The 23,534-nt window shown below is 41.9% G+C and overlaps 1 protein-coding gene across 3 annotated transcripts in view; it reads right to left on the minus strand.

Moving 5' to 3' along the window:
* LOC104651708 (cyclin-Y-like protein 2) overlaps positions 1-17,792 on the minus strand; it is a 46,479-nt gene extending 28,687 nt beyond the window's left edge. Inside the window, exons 1-6 of one of the 3 annotated variants that reach the window (XM_074382189.1) lie at positions 17,233-17,792; positions 16,942-17,042; positions 15,833-15,987; positions 9,961-10,465; positions 2,252-8,775; positions 981-1,015 (exon numbers count right to left, since the gene is read on the minus strand). In XM_074382189.1, the coding sequence (XP_074238290.1) occupies positions 981-1,015; positions 2,252-2,633 (417 nt within the window). In that variant the 5' untranslated portion in view covers positions 2,634-8,775; positions 9,961-10,465; positions 15,833-15,987; positions 16,942-17,042; positions 17,233-17,792. Of the gene's footprint in view, positions 1-980; positions 1,016-2,251; positions 8,776-9,960; positions 15,988-16,941; positions 17,043-17,232 lie in introns of all 3 variants that reach the window. The other 2 variants (XM_074382188.1, XM_074382187.1) reach the window with 2 other exon arrangements.
* Positions 17,793-23,534: the final 5,742 nt, after the last annotated feature.

Genomic DNA, 23,534 nt, shown 5'->3' on the forward strand with positions numbered 1-23,534 from the left:
TGTGAGATCCCAAAAGACTTTAAAGAGATAGCACAGATAGACTAAGACATCAAGCATATCTAGGGAAAGCCTCTCTATACTGAACTAGGATGACAAAAGGATAAAGAAAGGCTGCCCACCACCCGCCAAAAACAAAGAGGAACAGATATGTTTTAGCAGATGGAAAATTTCTTTGAAAGGCATGTGATAAATGCTACAACACTTCGGGGCGGGGATCAGCTGTTAGAAAACAGGCAAATGAATATAGTCAGAAAATTAGCTTCATGCTAAAAAATAATGGATGTGAAATGTAAATTACATGTAAAATATAATTTAACAATAATTATTATTTTTCAATAAAGTGACAGACCATCCAGAGGCTACTTATTGCATTTGGCTGGATAAACCAACATAGGCTAGGGAAAAAAAAGATGATCCAGAAGAAGTGCAGAAGTGCTCAGATTTCAGAACTGTTTCAGAGAAAGGATGAAGGAATATGTAAGGAAGAGACACAGTGAAAACAACATATAACTCAGCAGTGAATAGTATTTGGATAGTCATAATCATGTCAATATTACTGATTGAATTAAAAAGTGTGCTACAATTGAAAGAAACAGAGGGAGAAAAATAAGGTCATGGTTAGCAAGGAAGATATGTTTTCACCTGCTGTGACAGAGGGTCAATAGACCACACTGACAATTAACTGAGCTCTTCTATTTTTGTTATTTCATTAAAAATAAGATTAAATATTTAAAGCAGATCTTTATACCACAAGCAACTACTGAAATTTAACTTGAGTGTCAGCAATTCTTAAAAGGTAGGCACACTAAGCTGAAGACTTTTTGGGATAAATTTGATACGAAAGTAGAAGAGATTCAGAAAATCCATGAAACGAGGTCCATCCTATCACCACTGGGTCCCGATTATACTTTAAAGGAATCAAGAGACACATAGTTTTACATCAAACTATCAATTTCTCAACTTTTTGACTATTTACTTACAAGGATTGTACGGCTGTTTTCTCCTCTTTCTTGTGCTAAGAATGAAAGAAAAAAAAACCGGTCACTTCTGACACAAATAATATAAAATAAAAGTTGTTGTTAACATCTTACTGACTACTATGTACAATCAGAGAAAATTCCATTAAAAAATTAATTTCAACAATTTATAATTTAAACTCTCTGGTAAGATAAATCTCATAAAATAAAATGTAAAAACTTGGATTTTTTTTTTTGACCTAGTTGACGTTCTGTTTTTATTACATAGGAGTGAAATAATACTCATGTACAAAAGGACACAAAAATTAGGCCACATGAAAAATTCAGCTAATTAAAAAATTTAGTGACTTAAAGCAAGCCATTAAGAACATCCTATCAGCTGGGCGTGGTGGCTCAAGCCTGTAATCCCAGCACTTTGGGAGGCTGAGGTGGGTGGATCACAAGGTCAAGAGATCGAGACCATCCTGGTCAGCATGGTGAAACCCCATCTCTACTAAAAATACAAAAAAAATTAGCTGGGCATGGTGGCACATGCCTCTAATCCCAGCTATTCAGGAGGCTGAGGCAGGAGAATTGCCTGAACCTAGGAGGCAGAGGTTGCAGTGAGCCGAGATTGAGCCATTGCACTCCAGCCTGGGTAACAAGAGCGAAACTCCGTCTCAAAAAAAAAAAAAAAAACAAAAACAAACAAAACAAAAAAAAAAACATCCTATCATCTCTCCCATGGAAACCTTCACTCTGATTTCAAAGAAGAAATCCCCAAATATTTCAGTATGAATTGTCCTGAGATTTAGCTACTTTAACAAAGGACATAATTAGGCACTTACCTGGTACCTTCACTTAGGTACCATCTGGATAGATACAAAAAAAGAATGAGATGGGTACTGGAAAGTTGGGGTATTTGAGTTTTTATTGAAAAAAGGAAGAGAATATTCCAAAAAAGCCTCAACAAAATCCCACAGAATAATGAACAGAGCTACAGACAAGAAGAGACATAAATAAATGGTCCCAGGCCAGCCTGAGACAATGAGATGAGGGAGCAAGAACTGGGTGTTTGGGAAGGGAGGAGAAAAGAAATTGACTGGACTCCGTGGAGAAAGACTAAGCGGTGGAAAAAGGAACGTAAGGCAGAGCCAGCCTTTGTTTCTGACCAGCCCTGGAAAAGCTGGCTACAGGCAAAAAGGAGCCTGAGGTAGGGGATGACACCCAGGGGACCCTGAAGACACCAGCACCCAGAGGGGTGGCCAGGGCAGATGGCACCATCACCTCCTTACCTTCAGGCATCTCCCCATCACAGATGTCATGCACAGGACGGTCCTCACCAGCTTCAACAGTCAACTCGGCAGTTTCTATGGCAGCAGCCGTGGGCGCTGCTGCTGTGGTGTCCTCAGCTGCTGTGGTGTCCTCAGCTGCTGTCGGGTCCTCAGCTGCTGTGGTGTCCTCAGCTGCTGTGGTGTCCTCAGCTGCCGTGTCCTCAGCTGCTGTGGTGTCCTCAGCTGCTGTGGTGTCCTCAGCTGCTGTGGTGTCCTCAGCTGCTGCGGTGTTCTCAGCTGCTGCCTCACAGATTTTAGACTCAGGAGGACACCCTGACCCCTCATCCTGGTCTGACTCTTGGCAGACCTTGGGGCACACACAGCAGCTCAGTATGTTCCCCATGGGGCGCCTCTACTCCTGTCTGCTGCCACCTGTGCCTCCGCTCACAGTGTTGGCCAGGCACTCCTGCTGCCCTAGGCCGAGGCTATGCCGCACTTTCAGAGATGGTCTTGCCGGCGGCTCACCTGGCCACCCCACAGCCCGGCCCCAGCCGGGGCTCGGGCCAAGGCCCGCACCCTGCCGCCTCTCCTGAGTTGACTTGTCTGGGAGGGTCAAAAACAACTGGTTAATAGGTTGGGAACCCAACAAGCGCTGAGAGATACAACTACTACCTGAAGAGAGCACAAAAGGAGCTGCTCCTCCTTCTGCAGTCACTACAGACTGAAGCCCACTGGCCCAGGTGGAAGCCCAGGCACGTGACTCACAATGCCCCGCCCCACACCTCACAATGCCCCATCCTGGCTGCCACCCCTCCCCCACTGCCCGGGCTGCCCCACCCTGTGCCTTATGATGCCACTGCTCTCCTGGCCCCTCCTTCAGTGCCAGTGGAACTAAGGTTTTCACTCATCCCCCACCAGCTTCCTGAGCTTTTTAGTCCTAAAAACAGGGCGGTTCATTACTGGAAGCCATCTTCCTCTAGGAGTTCTATACAAAGTGGCAGTTAGCAGAGTGGGTCCCATTAGCAACCAAGCTGAACTTTTATTTGCTGACTCAATGTAGATACACCTGAAACATTGCTCTCCTGTCTTCCAATGAGTGGTGGTTTTCGTCTGCAACTTGACCACAGCAATCCCTGGGGCCCTAGCTCTACTCTCACTGAAGAGTTACAACGGCTGTGTGTCTTGAATGACACCTTGGAACCCATCCTGCCTCCACCTCCTTCTCCATAAAATAGAAACCTAACTTGTCCCACAAGCTCTAAAGGGCTGAAACTTACCAACTTCCTTTTCTCCCATTTCTTCCTTTGATGGCAGGGACTTTCAGATTTTCTCTCTTTTACTAACAAAGCACTAAGCATGACTTTGTTATACAAAATCAAGAGCCGTAAAGTGGGTTACCACAGTCCTAACTCAATAAAAATGAATACTGAACACCTAGCAAGCAGTATGTGCCTGATAGTGTTCCAAGTGGGTTATGCTCATTTAGCCCTCAGAAACAATCTCACCAGTTTTAGAGAAGACATTAAGATGGAGAAGGTAAGTTATCTCCCCAAGGTCACATGACTTCCCAGGCTGGGGCCAGTATTTGATCTCAGGTACTATGAATTCCCCAATTCCTCAAGCGTGATTATCAGAAAATGCATTATTCCATTTTCGTACTGCTATCAAGAAATAGCTGAGGTTGGGTAATTTATAAACGAAAGAAGTTTAACTGACTCACATTCCACATGGCTGTGGAGGCCTAAGGAGACTTACAATTACAGCAGAAGGGGAAGTGGTTACTTCTTACATGGCGGCAGGCCAGAGTGTGAGCATGTGAAGAAGCAACTGTCAAACACATATAAAGCCATCAGATCTCATGAGAACTCACTCACTGTCACAAGAACAGCATGGAGGAAACTACCCCCATGATCCAATTATCTCCCACTGGGTTCCTCCCACAACATGTGGGGATTATGAGAATTACAATTCAAGATGAGATTTGGGTGGGGACATGACCAAACCATATCAGAAAGTACAGGCAGAAGTCAAGCTTGTGGGGGGAGGTGACATTATGGACTGATATATTTTTTTGATGTGAATTTTAAAATGCCTCCTGTTCATTCAGCATTGATGAAGTCCCTTCTACATGCCAGACACTGTATGTGTGAAACAGTCCCAATCTCAATGAGGGTAGGCAGATAAACAAAGGCTTATTAAGAAGTTCAGTTTTGTGAGACCACATTACTCAACAGTGTATGAACTTGAGATACAAACCCACCTCTATTCGGCCCCAAATTGGATGCTGGGGTAGTTTTAATTTTATTCTGAAAATTTGAGTCATTGAACCATACAAAGGTGAGGAGTCTCTGTCAGATGTGTGTGCAGTGGTCTGTATAATAAGGAAGGACTGAAGGAAGCAACAGACCAATTAAGAGACTATCTAAAGGAAGACTGATGCTAAAGGCAGTGGCAGTGACAAAAGTGGAAGAAAAAATTTTGTGATTATTGGGGAGACAGAATAGGAAGTACTTGGTCATGAGATGTGAAAGCAGGGAAGTAGAGGGAAAAACAGGGCTGCTCGGGCTCTGCTGGGGAAGACTGGGTACAGAGTTGTACCTTTCTCCTGTCAGAGAATGTAGGAAGAGAAATTGCTAAGGAGGAAAAGACAGTTTTTTACGCTCAGTGTCACATTAAAATGGAACTCTCTGATCAAAGTTGAATATAAATCACTGTAGGCTAAGTCCATTTGTGACATCCAAACATATGTTTTCAAAAATAGCACAAATACTAAATCCAACCATTAAGAGTAACTGGGGAAATTTCCTAAAATTTACATGTTAAGAATATCACCATTTTTTATTTATTACTTTCATGGAGTAACTCTGAATCTATGGTTATAGCAAACGAGGAATCTTACATAAAATAAATCTAACATTTTAAATTTAAAATTCTATTGTCCTCAGAGAATGGAGGATGCAACTGAAGCCACAGGTATGGAAGTGATTGCCTTGAGAAGTTGTGTATAGTAAGGAGAATTGGAAAGAAAGAAGACCTGGAGAATAGAGTGATTTACATGGTATTAAGTAAAGCTTGCAAAAGTGAGCACTGGGAGTCAAGAGACCTGCTTAGGAATCAGGAATGGCTGCTCCTGTGAGTCATTAGAAAGGAGATGATGTCTGACTTCATTTCTGTAACAGCAGCACCTAGCACAGTGCCTGGTCAATAGCTACTCAGTAAGTAATATCCCAATGCACAGAGTCAAATTTTGCTAGGAGGGCATGAAAGCTACAAATCAGCCATGGCAACTTAGTGATTGGGCTTGTGCATGTGTGAGAGTGAGCTACATGTCAGGCAGTGGGTAAAGCAGTGAACTGAAGGTGAGAAAACAATGGTACAAACTAAGCAGATCTCTTCCCATGTATTTGGCTGAGAAGAGAGATGTAGTAGTAGTTAAATGGAGATATGTGCTACAGAAAGCCTTTTATTTCAAGATTCAACAAAACCATGAGTATACTTCTATGTTAAAGGGGAAGAGCCAACAGAGAAAACACATTTTTGAGGTTAGAAGAGAAGGAAGAATGAATGCACAAGGGCCCCCAAAAGGCACAGATGCATGCAATCTAAATCGAGAAGAGATTAGCTTTGGAGTCCTACAAAAGCAAGAAGGGAAAAATGGCCATGTGACTCCAGAGATATTTCTGGTAGAGGAAACGTTTAGGAAGAGATCTTTTGATGACCTTTATATTAACAGACTTTTCAAAAAAAAAAAAAACCTGATACACTAATAGCTTCCCTAAAAGTGGGTAACTTGAAATGCAATTTGACCAAAAATCACAGAGTTCAATTATAAATAAGGATATCCAGAAAGTGAAAGATGGGCTTAATTTTTCCCATAAAGAGTTAAGAGAAATAACAACAACTTTAGGGAAAGAGGAAAAATTTATTAAGAAGAAAATTATATGCAATTGTAAAATGTATGAATATTTACAAACTCTAACATAAGTAATTACAAAAAGGATCAGAAGAATCATTTATTATAGGAAGCAAAGGGTCATTTCAAAAACATGGGAGGGATGATTCCTCTTTAATTTAATTCCATTGAAAATATTTCAGTGAAGCTTGAGGACAAAGATAGGTGATATGCTGAAATGCAAGAAACCACAGTGGAAGGAAAAAGAATTCAAGAAAGTTCAGTTTTGCCGGGCACGGTGGCTCAAGCCTGTAATCCCAGCACTTTGGGAGGCCGAGGCGGGTGGATCACGAGGTCAAGAGATCGAGACCATCCCGGTCAACATAGTGAAACCCCGTCTCTACTAAAAATACAAAAAATTAGCTGGGCATGGTGGCGTGTGCCTGTAATCCCAGCTACTCAGGAGGTTGAGGCAGGAGAATTGCCTGAACCCAGGAGGCGGAGGTTGCGGTGAGCAGAGATCGCGCCATTGCACTCCAGCCCGGGTAACAAGAGCGAAACTCTGTCTCAAAAAAAAAAAAAAAAAAAAAAAGAAAGTTCAGTTTCTGTAACCAATGTCAAGTACAATCCTCAGACTACAATCTGCATTAATAGTGTCTGAAACCCTAGAAAGGTCTTTAGGTCCCATTTTGGATAATTCTTGTAGACTTGAGATGACGTCTATTTAAAGTTACAAAATAGTTCCTGCACTTAACAACAGACACAATCAAAAAGATATCCATGACTTTAAAAATGGAAGAATTCTGAACTTTCTAAACAAGAAATTACTGGGAAGCACTGTTATAAAAACAGACTTTAAAACATTTTGATTTAAAGCACTATTGAAGTAAACTAAGAAAAATTCCTATCCGTCCATGACATTGGCAAGTCTGAGAGAGCAAAGAGAAACAAATTAGATTAGTGTGATTTGAATTAATAGGGAGTTTGATTCTGTGAAATGAGCTCAGACCTTGTTTACTTATGACTCCAGAGTAAACCAATTAATACATCTATCCATTCAATAGCCATTTAATACCTGAGCCCTCAGCAAACATGCTGCACACTGTGTGTAAGTGCTGGGATATTGCTTGAACTAACGTAAGGTTCTTAGTCTTGTGAATTTGTCTCCCAGTCAGGGAGTTAACAGACCATGTTGCCCGTCACTCCTGACTGCATTATGTAGGATGACTATTGATCTCCAGCTATTGGATCTTCACTCCAGACTACTGTAATGAAAATGAAGCCGGGCGCGGTGGCTCAAGCCTGTAATCCCAGCACTTTGGGAGGCCAAGGCGGGTGGATCATGAGGTCGAGAGATTGAGACCATCCTGGTCAACATGGTGAAACCCTGTCTCTGCTAAAAATACCAAAAAATTAGCTGGGCATGGTGGCGCGTGCCTGTAATCCCAGCCGCTCAGGAGGCTGAGGCAGGAGAATTGCCTGAACCCAGGAGGCAGAGGTTGCGGTGAGCCGAGATCGCGCCATTGCACTCCAGCCTGGGTAACAAGAGCGAAACTCCGTCTCAAAAAAAAAAAAAAAAAAAAAAGAAAATGAGGGAGAAAAGAAGAAGGAAAGTTTTTTAGAAGGTACTCATAGCACACTGCTTACAAATTATTGGCTTAAAATTTAGTGACATGGCCATACCTAACTACAGGGGAGGTTCAAAAGACAGAATCCTATAGCTAGGGTAATAAATACAGAACATACAATTGAATATGGAAAGGAAATAGCATGCTATTTCATAATTGCTAAAGATTAGAAAAGTTTCAGCTTAAAGCACGAATAATCACAATAAAATGTTACAAACCTCTGCAAGCAAATATGAAAAACACACAAAAAGTTTGCAATGATCTTTTCTTTTTTGTTGTTGTTGTTGTTGTTTTTTTGAGATGGAGTTTCACTCTATCACCCATGCTGGAGTGCAATGGCACTATCTTGGCTCACTGGAACCTCCACCTCCTGGGTTCAAGCGATTCTCCTGCCTCAACCTCCCCAGTAGCTGGGATTACAGGCATCTGCCACCACACCCAGATAGTTCTGGTATTTTTAGTAGAGACAGGGTTTCATCATGTTGGTTGGGCTGGTCTCGAACTCTTGACCTCGAGTGATCCACCTGCCTCAGCCTCACAGAATTCTGGGATTACAGGCGTGAGCCACCGCGCCCGGCCTGCAATGATCTTTTCTTAAGCTAAGAGGACAGGAAAAATGAAAAAAATTAAATTATAAAATGAAACTTTGGTTTAGAGGTAAGAAACATTTTATGACAGCCAAGAGATCAGGGTTGTACCGTATATTATGTAAATATTGTAGCATAACGTGACAGTTTGTAAAACTTGTTTTTCATGTGAATTTTTTTCAGGTGACTTACAAGGTCCCATCAGAAGTGAATAATAATCTTCCATATTCTTGAGTAATCTTAATGGCATCATCTACAATCTTCTATTGTTCAGTTTAGGTAAACCTGGCAATCATGTTTGGGTATTGTCTCATCCAACTTCTGTTACCCCTTCCCCATCATAAGTCAGGAAGATCTTGGATATTTTTGCTCTAGCAATTAGTTCATCATGAATCCTGGAGTTCTTGGCTATTCCAGTCATTGGTCCTCCTTTGCCTCCTGTAAGCATAATGAATTCACCATCATTAACCCCTAAACCATATGTAATTTGTATATCTGATTTTACTTCATGAGCAAAAGTTCTACGTATATCCTGTTAATTCTTGCCGAGTATAAAACTTATTTTCAGTAGAGACTGTATTTCTGCACTCATGTACCTATGTAACTTTCACTGTTATTGCTGGTTGGGCTTTCCAGGGGTCATCATAACCTCCTGGGTTCTCTGGAAGAGGTACATATTTTTCAGGATGACACTGTAATTTTTTTTAGCTAAAATTCTTTATCTATCTACATCAATTGATAGTTCCTAACGTCTTGAGTAACAAGGCTGGGACTTTCTATTTTTCTTAACTCTGAGTTAATGTGACCAATGCCAGAGGTTGGGTAACCAGGCCAGTGCCAGACTCTGCCAGAACATTTTTCTTAATACCTTTTTCTATTGCTTTCTATGGATCACTGGGTGTTAATATGGGTTCTGGAATTGCAATTTTAAAAACTGTTTTGTGAATGACTAGCAACATAGTTGCCAGAACATTTAATACACTTCTCTATTGCTTTCTATGGGTCACTGGATGTTAATGTGGGTTCTGGAATTGTAATTTTAAAAACTGTTTTGTGAATGACTAGCAAATAGTAATTTACTCTAATTTTCAAATATAATTTGCAAGTGAAATGTGTAGGACTCCAGTAAGGCACAATCACCTAGATCCTAAGTATGATGCCCTTGGAAAAGGCAAAGAGTGACTTGAGCAAGTGCACTCATGTCTGCTCACACCAGTCACTTCTGAACTGCTCAATGGCAGGCAGGGGGAATGACCTCTGGTTGGCAGATGTCCAATCAGTATGACCCTGGATTAGACATATAGTTACCGTCTGTCAGGCTAGCCATGTTGTTGGACTATTCCTTGGAGATACACTCATCAGTGACTGTTAAAGTACCTGAGTCATTAGGTGCCTGTAGACGATGCCCACTGATATAAGCATTGGGTACAAGCTGCCTAGCTGTGCTGACACTGACTGAAGCTGTGAGGTTTCACAGTAACATGGCAGCCAATTATATATACTCAGATTTACATTTGTCAAGAGGTATTCATTCACACTATCAATTAGGCAATTATCATTCTACACACAGGCAGGAATAAAGTAAATAAAAAACCACAGTGATGGCTCAAGAGACCAATGTACCTCCAGAAGAATCCAGTGGGTCCAGAAGCCCTTTGGATGCTGGTCAGATGTTCCTTTGGGGCAGAGATCATAGCAGCAGCCACCAGGTCTGGAGAAGTCCTTGCAGTTCTCATGGACAAAGCTTCTGAAAACATCTTAGACAAGATCTTGTCTCTGCTGGTTTTATGATCCTCTGCAGATGGGTCCATTCTCTTGTTCTCAGCCACTTTTCACTTCCTATCAGTTCACTTCAGGTCTCTCATGATCTCAGGCAGCAATAAATATCAACTCAGCCCATTCATCTGTGTTTATCTCTTTGGGGATGAGGGGACAACTTCACTGTAGACTTAATTCTACTGGAGATGAGTGACTCCATTTTAAGACATGAGGATCACAAATTATTATCACATATCATCAGGACAGAACAGCTACCACCTGGGGCTGAAAGCAGATAACTCCATTTCTTCTGGAAACATTCTGTCTTGATTATGGTGACGGTTACTGTGAGGGACTTCCTTTTCTCCACCTGTTTTTTACAAAGTTTGAGTCTGGATGCTAACATTCTACTGATTTCCAGGTTAAGGGACTGACTACACCATCCCGGCCTGTCAGAGAACTTGCCCCAGTACTTCCACTTTCAGAGTTTTCCACCTTGTCCAGAACTACGGTCCATTAATCCCCCCATTTTCTATCTTAGGAGAATGAACAACACATCTCACGTACATACCACCACACCTCTTCCCCCAAATACCAAACACAAAAATCCAATCTGTCTCTTTCCACCTATGCAATTTTAGACAGTCACTTTCTAATAATTGCCTTAAGCTCCCTGACTTGCTGCTCGTCCTTTCTCTGGCAAAATCTCATCCCTGGATGAGCCCCACTTTGTGTTGGCTCAGTGACACCACTCAGCTGAACCACAAAAATATCAAAAAACGGTCACAGGTATCATCACAAATTCAAATTTCTTACACAACAAATTGGCCCTAAATTTTCCAAAAATCAATAAAAGGTTTGTGTCTCCAACCACATCATTTTTTCTATGTTCTTCGAACATTTTGACCAATCTTTTCTATGTTCTTCCTTTATTCAACTTCTCTCTTCTGATATCTTGCCAAATCAGTTAAGGAGAAAAGATATCCCATTAGGTAACAGCCGATCATCTTCCCACCCCCTGAGAAATTAATATGCACAGAATGCACTCACCTCATCTTTCTCTCCCTCATCATGTCAGAAAAATCATCCCTCCTTTTCTCACAAGGCAAATCTGAGATAAAAGATTTAGATGGCCTGTAATTCTGGCAATTGGGGAGGCCAATGCAGGCAGATTATTTGAGCCCAGGACTTTGAAACAAGCCTAAGTAACTGAGGGAAACCCCACCTCTAAAACAAATACAGATACATAATTAGCTGAGCATGGTGGTGTGGTGGCACATGCCTGTAGTCCCAGTTACTGAAGGTGGGGAGCACTCAGGTGGGACGATCACCTGAGCCTGGACGGTTGAGACTGTAGTGAGCCTTGATCATACCACTGCACTCGAGGCAGGGCAACGGATATTTTTAAAAGGGTCTTCTCTGTGAAAAAAATAATCAGATAAACAGGTGGCCATGAGGTTTAGGATGGCTCCAGTGCAGGGCACTCAGTTCCCCCTTAAACAAACCAAAATTTGACTCAGTGTAAATAAAAGGAAACTTAAGCTGAACCAGTCAGCAACCATCAACTAACATCTACCTAGAGACTTTCCACTGTAATGATCCAAATGAGACCACTGCTGCACTTGACCAGATCAAGTATTTTCTTTTTCTTCTACATTCACAATGTAAGTCTTCCCCCACCCTCCCGAACCCTCTCCTTGGAGCTCTGAGCTGCTTGTAGCCTGGGGTTGCCTGGTTTGAAATTTCTGAATGCGCAAATATACCTCCTAATGTTTCAGAGTGCCTAATCGTACCTTTTAACACCTATCATGGTCACATCATTCTTTCTAGATCCTCAAGTTCTATCTCCTTCAGTGGACTGATTCTTCAGTATGTTAACATGTTCTCCTCTACCATCGTAAAGACTCTCCTAATATGGGCAGTTCCTTACAAAACTACACATACTCTTACGATGTGATTTGGCAATTGCACTCCCTAGGTCTTTATTCAAATGCCCGGAAAGCTGATGTCCACACAAAAACCTGAACACAGATGTTTATAGCAATTTCTAAAATAGCTACCAAAACGTAGGAAGAACTAAGTTGTCCTTCAGTAGCTTAACTGATAAATAACCCTGTGGTATATTTACAAAATAAAATATATCACTTCTAAAATGAACTGAGCTATTGAGCCATCAGAAGACACTGAGGAACGTTAAATGCACATTACTAACTGAAAGAAGCCAATCTGGAAAGCTATCTGCTCTATGATTCCAAGAACACAACGTTCAGAAAAATGCAAAACTATGGAGACTGAAAAGATTAGTGGTTTGCAGTGGTTAGGAAAAGAGAGGATAAATAAATAGAGCACAAGATACTTACCACAGTGAAAATATACTGCAGGATATAACAGCTATGATGATACATTCATTATACACATACTCGTTACACATTTCTCCAAATCCTCAGAATATGTGTCACCAAGGGTATCACTCTGGGTGGTGATGACATGTCAGTATAAGTTCATGACTATAACAAATATTTTACTCTGGTAGAGGAGGTTGTTAGTGGAGTGACCCAAGAGTGCACAGGAATTGAGGGCACATGGGAACTTTGGGCTCTGTACTCCATTTGGCTGCACATTTGAAACTACTCTAAAAAAACGTCTATCACATAGCCCTTTTCAGGTCTCCAACTGGTCTGAGCCAGTTCTATTAAAGCTCAAAAAACACTGGTTAATAAGCTAGATCTGACCCAACTGGCAAGAAAAGGCAGGAAAACCCAGGTCAAGAGAGTATGTTTCACATGCATATACAAGGAAACTGGAGGAAGCTTGGAGGCCCTTTAGCCTGTTCCTGAGCCCATTGAAACTGCAGATGCAGGCACAGATGCCAGGGGCACCAATGTGAATCTGTCTACATCCAAGGCCACATGAACACAAATGTGCAGAATCTCCTCTGCAATCGGTAACTAAGGATGTTAGGCCATGATAGGACTAGGATGGCAGATGAACTGAGAATAGACTCTGTGGGCTTTTGTTGCCTCTTCCCAGCCCCAAGCATTTCACTCTTTGCTCTTGCCACAGGCAGCAGGGAGGCTTCCTGTGAACATCATCCCCACAGCCTACAGTTGCGTCACTCTCAGCCTCTTATACCCTCCTATGGCAGTGTCAGTCAGGACATCCAGCCCTGAAAACTCAAGGGCCCACACATGGCCAACATCACGTCGGGGTGAACAGACCTCCTCCTCTGATCTGCAGACAAATGCGTCCTACCTTCTGGCCCTCTGCCAGCAACTGGAAGCTCTGGAAACTTCCAGACACACAACAGTCTTCTGAACTGCAGGCTGCTGCCCCATGCTATGGCAGAGTAGACCTTTTCTCCACTAGACTTGGCCTGTCATCCAGTTGAACGAAATGTCTTTTTCACACAGAAACTAGTGTTCTTTGGCCTGACCCCATCACACAGTTTGTAGGTATACACCAGTCCCGAGTAAATACCACCAAATTGAGGCCTCAGGCCCTAGAGTGTGCGCATCAGCTCTGCTTTCAGGAAACATCAAGGTACTGTTGGAAAGTCTGCAGACTTTATACAGAAAAACAAAAATGAAAATAAAATAAGTGATGAACACACACACACACACACACCCCCATAGTGACTAATGGGATCTCCCTCCAGGGGATTTGCAGAGAGGGGAGCAGAAAACACCCTAGGGGTCTTTCACAGCTACTTCCTTGAGCCCCTTTTCTGACCGTGCTCTCTAGACCTGTCTCAGCCCAAGCACCACCATTAGGATATGCAGGAGCTAGATTCCTTACCTGAAATTCAACATCAAGAAACAATCTTTTCTACTTAAAACTGATAGCAATCACCTCAATCAACATCCTCACTGGCAGGGTGGAAGCTGGGGAGTTTCTTAAAAACTGAGGCCTCTGCCTACCACCAAGAGAACCTGGAAGTTTCCATCTATGCCATGAAGTTCAAATCACTCGCCACTGCCCCAGTGTATGGCAGCGTATGGCAGATTAGACCATCTCTCCATCTCATGCCTTTAAAAGGACACAACCTGTCTTTATATGCCTCCCAATAGGAAAACACCACCACCTGGGAAGAAGTTTTGCTGAAAAATAAAAATCAAATTTAAATCCTGTCCAACTGCTACATGTTTCATCCATCAGGTAAATACAACCATGTGGCTATTTAAATTCATCTTAATTAAGATTAAATAAAACTTAAAAATTAGTTCTCCTGTCTCACTAGCCACATTTAAAGTACCCAGTAGCCACAAGTAGCCACAACCCACACCTCGGATATACATTCCAGTCATCACAGAATTTCTATCAGTAATGCTCCGTACACACTCACAGGAAATACAGGAGGGCCTGAGACACTGCAGAGGGATGCAAAGCAATCCACAAAATCCAGAACATGAGAAACTCTACAGACCAACGACTTGGTTTCTTAAATAAAATGTAATAAAAAAAAAAAAAAAAGAAATAGGAAGGAAGATTGTTGACTACAAATTTGAAAAGACAGATGGAAAGTCTGTAATAAAAATCAGGTAAAAGTAAACTACGATGCTTATGGAAGCACGGAAGAGGAAACCAGGAAGAAAACAAAAGAGTCGCCACAAGAGGCTGGACCACACCTCCTTCCACAGGGAGGAAGAGGACCCTGGCTGGTGTCACAATCAGGCAGCAAAGCTTGATTTCCCAGCCTGAGTGCTGAGTACAGGGGTATTCACCTTCTGGCAACCCATTAAGTTAAACAATTCGTTTTTCTTGGTTTTCTCTATCTGTATTAAATTTCACCATTAAAAAACGGTTAAATGAAATCTCATAAAGAGCATTCAGTGTTACCTGGAAAATTACAATAGGCAGGATGAGAGCAATTGGGCCTCTGTGAGAAGTGACACCTAAGCCAAACTGAATTGACAAAAAAGAAGGCAGCCTTTGGAAGATCAGAACATTCCAGAAGAGAATATAGAGAAAAGGGGTGATGCAATGGCTCACTCCTGTAATCCCAGCACTCTTGGGAGGGCAAGGCAGGAAGATCACTCTAGCCTAGAGTTTGAGACTAGCTCAACATGGTGAAACACTGTCTCTACAAAAAATGCAAAGAGCAGCCAGGCCTAGTGGCTCGTGCCTATAGTCCCAGCTACTCTGACGGCTGAGGTGGGAAGATCCCTTGAGCCCAGGAGGTCGAGGCTGCATTGGGCCGTACACTCGTGCCACTGCACTCCAGCCTGGAATGCAGAGCCAGACCATGACTCAAAAAAGAGAGAGAAAGAGAAAAGGCCTAAGAGGAGGGTAAGCTGTGTGGCGTTTGAGTACTGAATGAATTCCAGTGTGACTACAAAGTGGTGAGCTGCAGGAAGAACATTTACAGGTATCACACATTTCTGGATGCTTACAAATAGCAGAAACTATAAATGTTAACTCAGGGATGCTACATACATCCTAGTGATAAGACACAAAATACATCAGATGTATAAAAATGTATGTGTGATGCTTCAAAATAAAGATTGGCGCTACTGTTCACACTGGAAGCTGAACCTGTCCTCCGTGGGCTGTGCAATGGACTAACTAAACTCAGAATGTGTTATTGCTTAGAATGCATCAAGTGCCCACCACAGTACCTGGGAGGATGATCTGTCATCCTATAAAAATAAGAAACCAACAACAGGTACGGAATATTGACATCAGATAATCTTATTCTAGAACAACTCTCTAATAAATCAAACGTATTATCCAGCCTTACCTCCTCTAAATCCCAGTCACGGGGCAACTCCACAAGCAATCTGAAGCAGTCCAAAGAGTCAGCCTTGTGCTTACACGCTCTGTCAGGCTGGCTGACATGAAACAACCCTCCAAGCTCTTCTCAGGTATCATAATCTTCTTCATTATCTTCTGTCACTGAAGAGAACACCATGAGAAAAGTGAGAACAAAACCTACAGCCCTAGAGGACTCATTGTTTTCATCCAGTTAGGCCACGATTCTTCCAACTCAGGAACCAAGGGCCTCTGTCTGTGGTGGGTATGGCAATGGCCACATATGAGTCAGGCACTGAGAGGGCAGGTCAGCTACAGGTAAAGAGAGGCCAGGAAGCTACTGCTCTACATGTGTGGGGGCTCCTGCACTCCTGCATGGCAGCAGCTAAGCAGTTGAGGAGGACTTAGAATATTAGGGGTCAAGGAGGGAAGGGACATTTAAAAGCAGAGCTTTTGATTATTAAAGAAGAGCTCTAAAGGGTGTTGAGCCACTCATCACTGAAAGTAGCTAGACAAAAGCTGAACGAACAGTACACAACAACCCTCCCAATTCAGTGTGCCGAGCCCAAGTGTCTCACCATGTGGCCTTGATCTCATCGTGCAGTAACCAGGGAACACAATGTAAAGTTCACCACTCTATGTTTATTTTGGCATTAATTCTACCGCAAAGAACATATAGGTATGCTTAACAAAGCGTAAAATCAGAGGACAAGGGCAAAAGGAAGAACCGAATGTGTTATACAGGGTTCTCATTCTCAGAAAGGAACAAACAAATACTTTTAAGGGCAGAAATATTTTTCTGGCACTAAATTCTGCAAAAAATTTCTCATGAATGACTTTTTAAAAAGGGACATGACATGATGCGATGGACACGACTTGCATCGAGTTTTACAGCAAACCCAGAAGTGTACTTCACAAGACCAATGTGTGGTCCTCGTAAGCTGATGATTAAAGACATCTGCCAAATAGGAAATGTGATGGCCAGTAATAACGGATGTCAACAATACCAGCCCAATACTCCAACCAATTCCCTATCTCCTTTTCAGAAAATAATCAGAGAAACTGAAACATCTCCAGCTCTGAACCAGAATTCTTTACCTGTCCCATAAACAAGCTTTCGGAGGTTTGGAGCTGCTTGTTGCTGCCTCAGAAAAGCCTTAGCGCCTTTCTGGAAAGGTCTTCCTTCCACTTGAGGGCACCTGAAATGACGAATGCCAACCACCAGTTAGAATTGTTTACCTGTCTCCCCTCCCCCGAGATCCATCCACAATGCAGCATTTCAAGAGTTACCAAAATCTTAGAATCAACAGACCCCCAAATGTAGACATTCCTTTGGGTACCATTTTGAGAGTCAAGTTCATAGCAGCAACCAACTCAATTTAAGCTTACCCGAGGCTTCTGTGGAATCATTCTTCTCTTCCTTGCAATCTTCTTCTTTGAGTAAATCTTCTACATCACTGGTCTCACCAATTAAGTTTCTTCACCCCAGTTTCTGACCACTGCCCACTTGAGAAGGCTCTGAAACCTTTTTCCTAAAAGGGTCCTCATTTTCCACGTCCTCTTCCTCTGCACTGAGTGCAGAGCTTTCTTCAGATTCCTCTTCAGATGCAAATGCCTCATCAGCTGTGCAATGCCCAGAAACAAAGAGGTGAGGGCTGCTTTCTTCATCGACAAAGACTTCTCCAGATTTACAGGGTCACTCCGGGGATTAGCTGGTGACAGCTCTGCTTTACTACCTTCTCCAGCAGTCTTTGATCCTGAAATGCCCCTCTCTCCTGTAGTGCAGTCCTCTTCCTCACTGCTTTCTCCAGCTTATTCCACTTTCCCTTCTGCTGAGCTCCTCTCAAGCTCATTGTCACGGACAGCAAATGCTGGCAAATCTACTTCACTGGCTTCTTCCAACTCCTCAAATTTCCCTCGTTTGATGCCCTTAGCAGTCATATAGTGACCAGTCACTTCAGCATTTTCCTACTCTTCTGCTTCCTCATCACTAAAGATGGTTTCCAATCTGTCACCTTCAGAAATTTCATCTTCTTCATCACCACTATCTCCAGATCCATCTTCATCTGCAAAAATGGCTTTCTGACGCATTCGATTAGTTTCAAGTCCATTTGTTTTTCTTCCTTTGGCATCAACAGCCTACATTATTACCAAGGAAATGCAAAAGAACTCAATTTGCAGGTTCATCAGCAAATCTAGAAATGACAATATAGTCAATGAAAATACAAAGAAATAGAAAATGTCGAAGAATTGTTTAGGATGACATAGCAGAGGTAAAAAATGATCTGATAAACATTGGAAGAGTAAATACGCAAACTCAGGCATGGTTCCCTAATACCACACTTCAAAAAATATAGAGAGAGAATAAATGAATAACCCTTTAAAAAGACTAATCTAATTTTAGAGAACAATTGCTCAAAAAAGATGTTAGTGTTTTCTAGATCTTTTGGAAATCTCATCAACTTCTAAGCTAAAAACACATGATCCTTAAGAGAAATGGCTAATTCCAGGCCCAAAGTAGAAAGAAGATAAAATAAGCCTGGATCCTCTTGTTCTGTCAGAAAGTAAGACATGCTCAAAGACTAACAGAGACAGTTAAAAGGACATAGGAGACAGGCTGAAGGCTCCCGCAGCCGAATCTGGGACAGCATAGGCATTAGAAAGAATAATGACAGTGATAGAAAATAACTCGTGGAATAAAACACCAGTGCATTAGTCACCAGTGACACTGAAATAAAGGGGAGAAGTGAAAGTTCTTTGTTAAAAAGGCCAGCTAACAAATGTAGGAGGACTGACGGAGGAAGAACTTCCATTTTAAGTCACCAGTGCCATAACTGATAACGAAGAATCATCAGGAGGTTAAAATCGCAGGATGAAACACAACTGCATCAAGTTGTTTAACATAGCACAATACATAAAATTATAAAAACATAAATTAGGAACAACTAAAAATCATACAATAAGAGATGGGTAAGTTAGAATACAGCAATAAAAGGCGTGGCTAATCCAAGGATTTTGGGAGGCCAACGCGGGAGGATTCCTTGGACCCAGGAGTTCTAGACCAGCCTGGGCCACATAGTGGTACCTCCTCTCTAGAAAACAGTTAAAAAAAATTCAGCCAGGAGTGGTTGAAAGGACACAGGAGACAGGCTGAAAGCTCCCACACTCCTGCAGTCCCAGCTACTTGGGGGGCTGAAGCAAGAGGATCACCTGAGCCTGGGAGTTCAATGCTGCGGTGAGCCAAGATCATGCCACTGCACGCCAGCCTGGGAGACAAAGTGAGACCTTGTCTCAAAAACAAACAAAAAGAATACACCAATAATAACAAAATAATGATGACATAAAGACTGTATAGAAAAAGAAAATGCTCAGAATATAGAAATAAAATTATGTATTTAAACTGTAACTGTATTAGAAGGCAATATTCTTGTAGACAAGGATGACTAGAAGGATATGCAAAAATGAAAACAGCTCATAACACTCATTATAAAAGAGTGATCTTTCAGCGAACACTTCGTATCTATCAGGCACTGTGCTAGGTAGTTTACGCACAGTATAACAAATTACATACTAGATAATCTCAAAATTTTCAGATACATTTTACTGGGAGTCATAAATCAATACAACAAAACCAATGTTTTGCAAACATCCACTATGCATAAAGGCATACAAATCTCCAATCCAGACTGAAAAAGAATTCACATAAGCCACACATCAGTGGAAACCTACCCACAGGAGATAGTACAACATAATCTAAATAAAACTTTCAGAGCCAAGGCACGTGGCTTCTGGACAGCCACAAACTCTCTGGCTCTGCTCTATTGTTTTGGCCACCAAAAGAAAGCCAAGTGGCCTCAAGTCCCTTAAAAAACAAAAAGCAACCTATGGAAAATGGCATGGTATTTGAAGAATATTTAAGGGCTGTTAAAAAATGCATCCTGTATTTTATTTCAAGTAAATACTTCCTTGTAATGTCAGGTAAGTGAAGAGCCCTCAGACACATGCACACACAAAGAAAAACAAATCAGCCTAGAATGAATCCCACCAAAATGTGTTCTGATGGCAGAATTATACATCTTCTGTAATTTACCTTTTTATTAAAAATAGAAAAAAAGCAGACTTACCCTTGATTATCTATATCCTCTGACTCAAGTGGCTTGGAATCAGAAAACAGTGTCACTCGACTTGAAGCCATCTTGGTATCAATGATGGAGTGGGTGGAGACGAGACTCTGGACCAGCTCATGAGTGGACCCCACCTCGTCCTGTCGAGACCACCAAGAAAGGGTATGTGAGGAAAGCACAAAGATCCTGGAGAGACACTGGTTTCACTCAGTTTCTCAAAATTATCTTAGACACATTTCCTGAGAACCTTTCTTCATGTCTCAAAAAGCACAGAAGAAAATCTTCACAACAAAGCTTGAAATGGATCCCCATCTCCGTTAAACTTTTACAGTGTTCTGGGAGTATATAACCTGATACTCTAAACAGCTAGCTAGAAAAACCTCACTTCCAATGGTATAACAATGGTAGCTTTTCTAACATTTTAAAGTAACCCAGATTTTAACCCAATGCTAGTAAACTTCAGAACTGACAAATAAACATTTGAAACCCACTTTAAAATACAGAAGAGGAGACCACTGTGAATGAGAAAAAGAAAAAGACCAACGAGAGCCGGAAAGCACACTGATTCTGTAGAAACAGGCACGGGCCGTGCAGGCGCCACACTGGCAGCAGTGCTCATGCTGGGGCCATGGATCGAGGAGGCATGGAGGACAAGACTCTTCTGCTTGGTACAATGAAAAAAAAGTATTCTTTTAATTCTATAGATTTACAATATGCATTCAGGCCTTTATTATAAGTACAAAAGAAAAGTCTTCAACAAATAAAAGCTGAGTACATTAATTTTTGTGATTAAAAAATAGATTCAGAAAGAAGAATGAGAGTTCAGAGCAATGAATCCTGTCTCACTGATGCCCCAAAACTGTGGCTGCCACCAAGGTCAACACAGACAGTGTCTTTGTCATACAGCACACCCCCAACTCCAGGAAGAGGTGCATAAACCAGCTTCTCCTTCTCATTTAAACAGAACTTCTTCTTCTGTTGTTCAGGAAGATACAAGGGTCTGGGAAGAAACTGACATCATTCTCAGCAAAGTCTCCTACCCTAGAAGACAGTCCCCTTTTAAAGAGCCAGCTTCTGCTGACAAGTCAGTAAGTATCTAGTGTGGACTTGGGGGTAAAAACGATCCACAGTCCAAGGGGTTAAAACATTTCACTGAAGAAGGGCTCTGCACCAAACCGGAACGGTGTCCCTCTAGCTACAGAAGAAGACGGATTTGATAACACGGTTGCAGGCCTACACATCGCTGGGTTACTTTTCAAACGTCCAGCAAGGGCATCTTCCCTTGTTTGGTCATATTTCTGTTTTCCTGAGAAATCAAGCCATCCCAAGAATCCTATGTGTAATTCTAATATGTTCTAATAACGAGACAATACTTGGCATGTGAATCTGCCTTTGATTTTTTAAGTGCGCTCTTCTTTACCACAGAGTGACACCTTCTGGTCACATTTGATGTTTGTTTGTATATTCTCTCGGTTTGTCAAATCTTTCACCCTAGAAAAAGAAATTCAGTCATACAGCAGAAATGAATGTCAAAAATTCCTATACCTCCTTTCATGTGTCAATGACTCACCACACTCTTGTCCACTAAGCATGTCGTTTAGAAAACTAGAAAATAGAGAAATAAGGAAGCACCATTCACCATCCACCAGAGGAAAAGGGACAGACATACCACTGTAAGCCAAAAGTGACATTCATTCCATAAGACACTAGACAGGGAGATGATATCCACCTGGGGTCAGGGAAGAGTGAAAAACATATTCAGAAAATTCCTTTCTGGAAGAGGGCAAGCCTGTACTCTGGGATTTTTAATGTGATGTGGCTTCTGGCAGGTGGAAAAGGGTATTCCAGGCTGAGAAAACGACATGAAGAAGAGCACAAAGGAAGGAAACTGAAGGCACACATGAAGAACTCAAGGGCATGGACACAAGGCAGCATCACTGAAAACTGATGCTGAACACAGGATGGGGCCACATCCTGTAGCCTTAAGTGCTTCCAAGTCCTCCCATTTCCCTAAATACCTCATAATTAATTTACTCCCAAAGACACAGCATCTTGGAGCAATAGACATTATCCATCTACTACACTTCTACCCCCACTATTCAAATAGGCAAAAAATAAATTCTATCACTGTTCTTTTTCTAGCCTTTTTAGCTTTGAAATATATGACCCATGAAGAAAACGTTTACAATCACTTTTTACCTGTCTGCCAGGATATAAGGGTGGGAAGTTTGCCATGTGAGAGGCCTAAACTTTGTAACTGTAATAAAATGGCCCAGATTGTCAATTTCCTCGTTTTGATATTCTCCATGCACCACTCCACAAAGGTAGAACAGCTTGGCACTCTAGACATTAAGGGAAAACTAAAAATTATATTTCAATTAAATTCTTGTTAATACTGCAGCAAAATAAAAGCTCTAAACAAGAAGCAATCCTAAGAAGGGAGACTTCCAGCAAAGTCCTGAGGCTTCCAGAGCCTCGCTGGCTTCTTTCAGGACTGAGAACCCCACAGAGGCAGACTGCTCTGTAGCCGAGCAGAGGTATCCATCTAAGAATGGTGAGGAGACGGAGGTGAGGCTTCTGAGCACAGAAATGGTTCTGGAACAGCTCAATGGACAGGTGGAGTATCTTCACACCACATCTGATGACACAGAGTGCCAAGGGGCAAGCAGCTGGTTGTAGGGTCAGAAAGAACAGGGAGCAAACAGTCCCTCAGCTGCCAATCTTTGTCATCTAAGCCAGTGTTACACCCCTAATCCACACACACCTACACACCTAAATCCATATATTTTACGTGCCTCTGCATTCTCAGGAGGCTTTGACAACCAAGAGCAGAGCAATCAACATAAGCTAGACTAAATAATGGTGCATCCATAGGATGGATTAAAAAGGAGGCAGAACTACAGTACTCACTGAATATATCCCTCTAAGATGTGTTACATGAAAAAAGCAAAGCACAAAACTGTATAGAATAAGCTACCATCTGTGTTTCTAAAGGGTGGCAAATGTGTTTATATGCATCTAGAAGGATCCTGCTCTGCAGGGATCTGAGAGACCAGCAGTTAGAGCAGGGAAAAAGAAGATTGCATTGTGTGCATCTTGCATTACAGTTAGAGCACGTTACCAAGTATGTGTTTTCCTTTTGAAAATTTTAAAATATTTACATAATAGGCATCTCTCTCAATGATGGCTAAGAGACTGGGAAGGGTAGCAGGGAGGGAGGGACAAAGAGGGACAGGTTAACAGGTACAAAAATACAGTTAAATAGAATAAATTCTCGTGTCCAAGAGCACAATAGGGTGACTATAATTTATTATATAATTCAGAATAACTAAAAGAATGAAATCGAAATGTTCCTTATGTACAACTTATGAATATTATGTATCCATAATAATTGGATACATATGTTCCTTGTCTCCTAGTGTCACAGTGGAGATGAGGGTAGCAACTGGCCTTCCACCCCAATGGGTGGGCAGGTTATCCAGCAATCCTTCTTAGGATTGCTTCCGGATCCCTGAAGCCCACAGCTGAGCTTGGGGAGAACAAGCTGTCTCATATGCTGGTTCCTGT

The sequence above is a fragment of the Saimiri boliviensis genome, chromosome 12, assembly GCF_048565385.1.
Source record: "Saimiri boliviensis isolate mSaiBol1 chromosome 12, mSaiBol1.pri, whole genome shotgun sequence".
Taxonomy (NCBI): Eukaryota; Metazoa; Chordata; class Mammalia; order Primates; family Cebidae; genus Saimiri; species Saimiri boliviensis.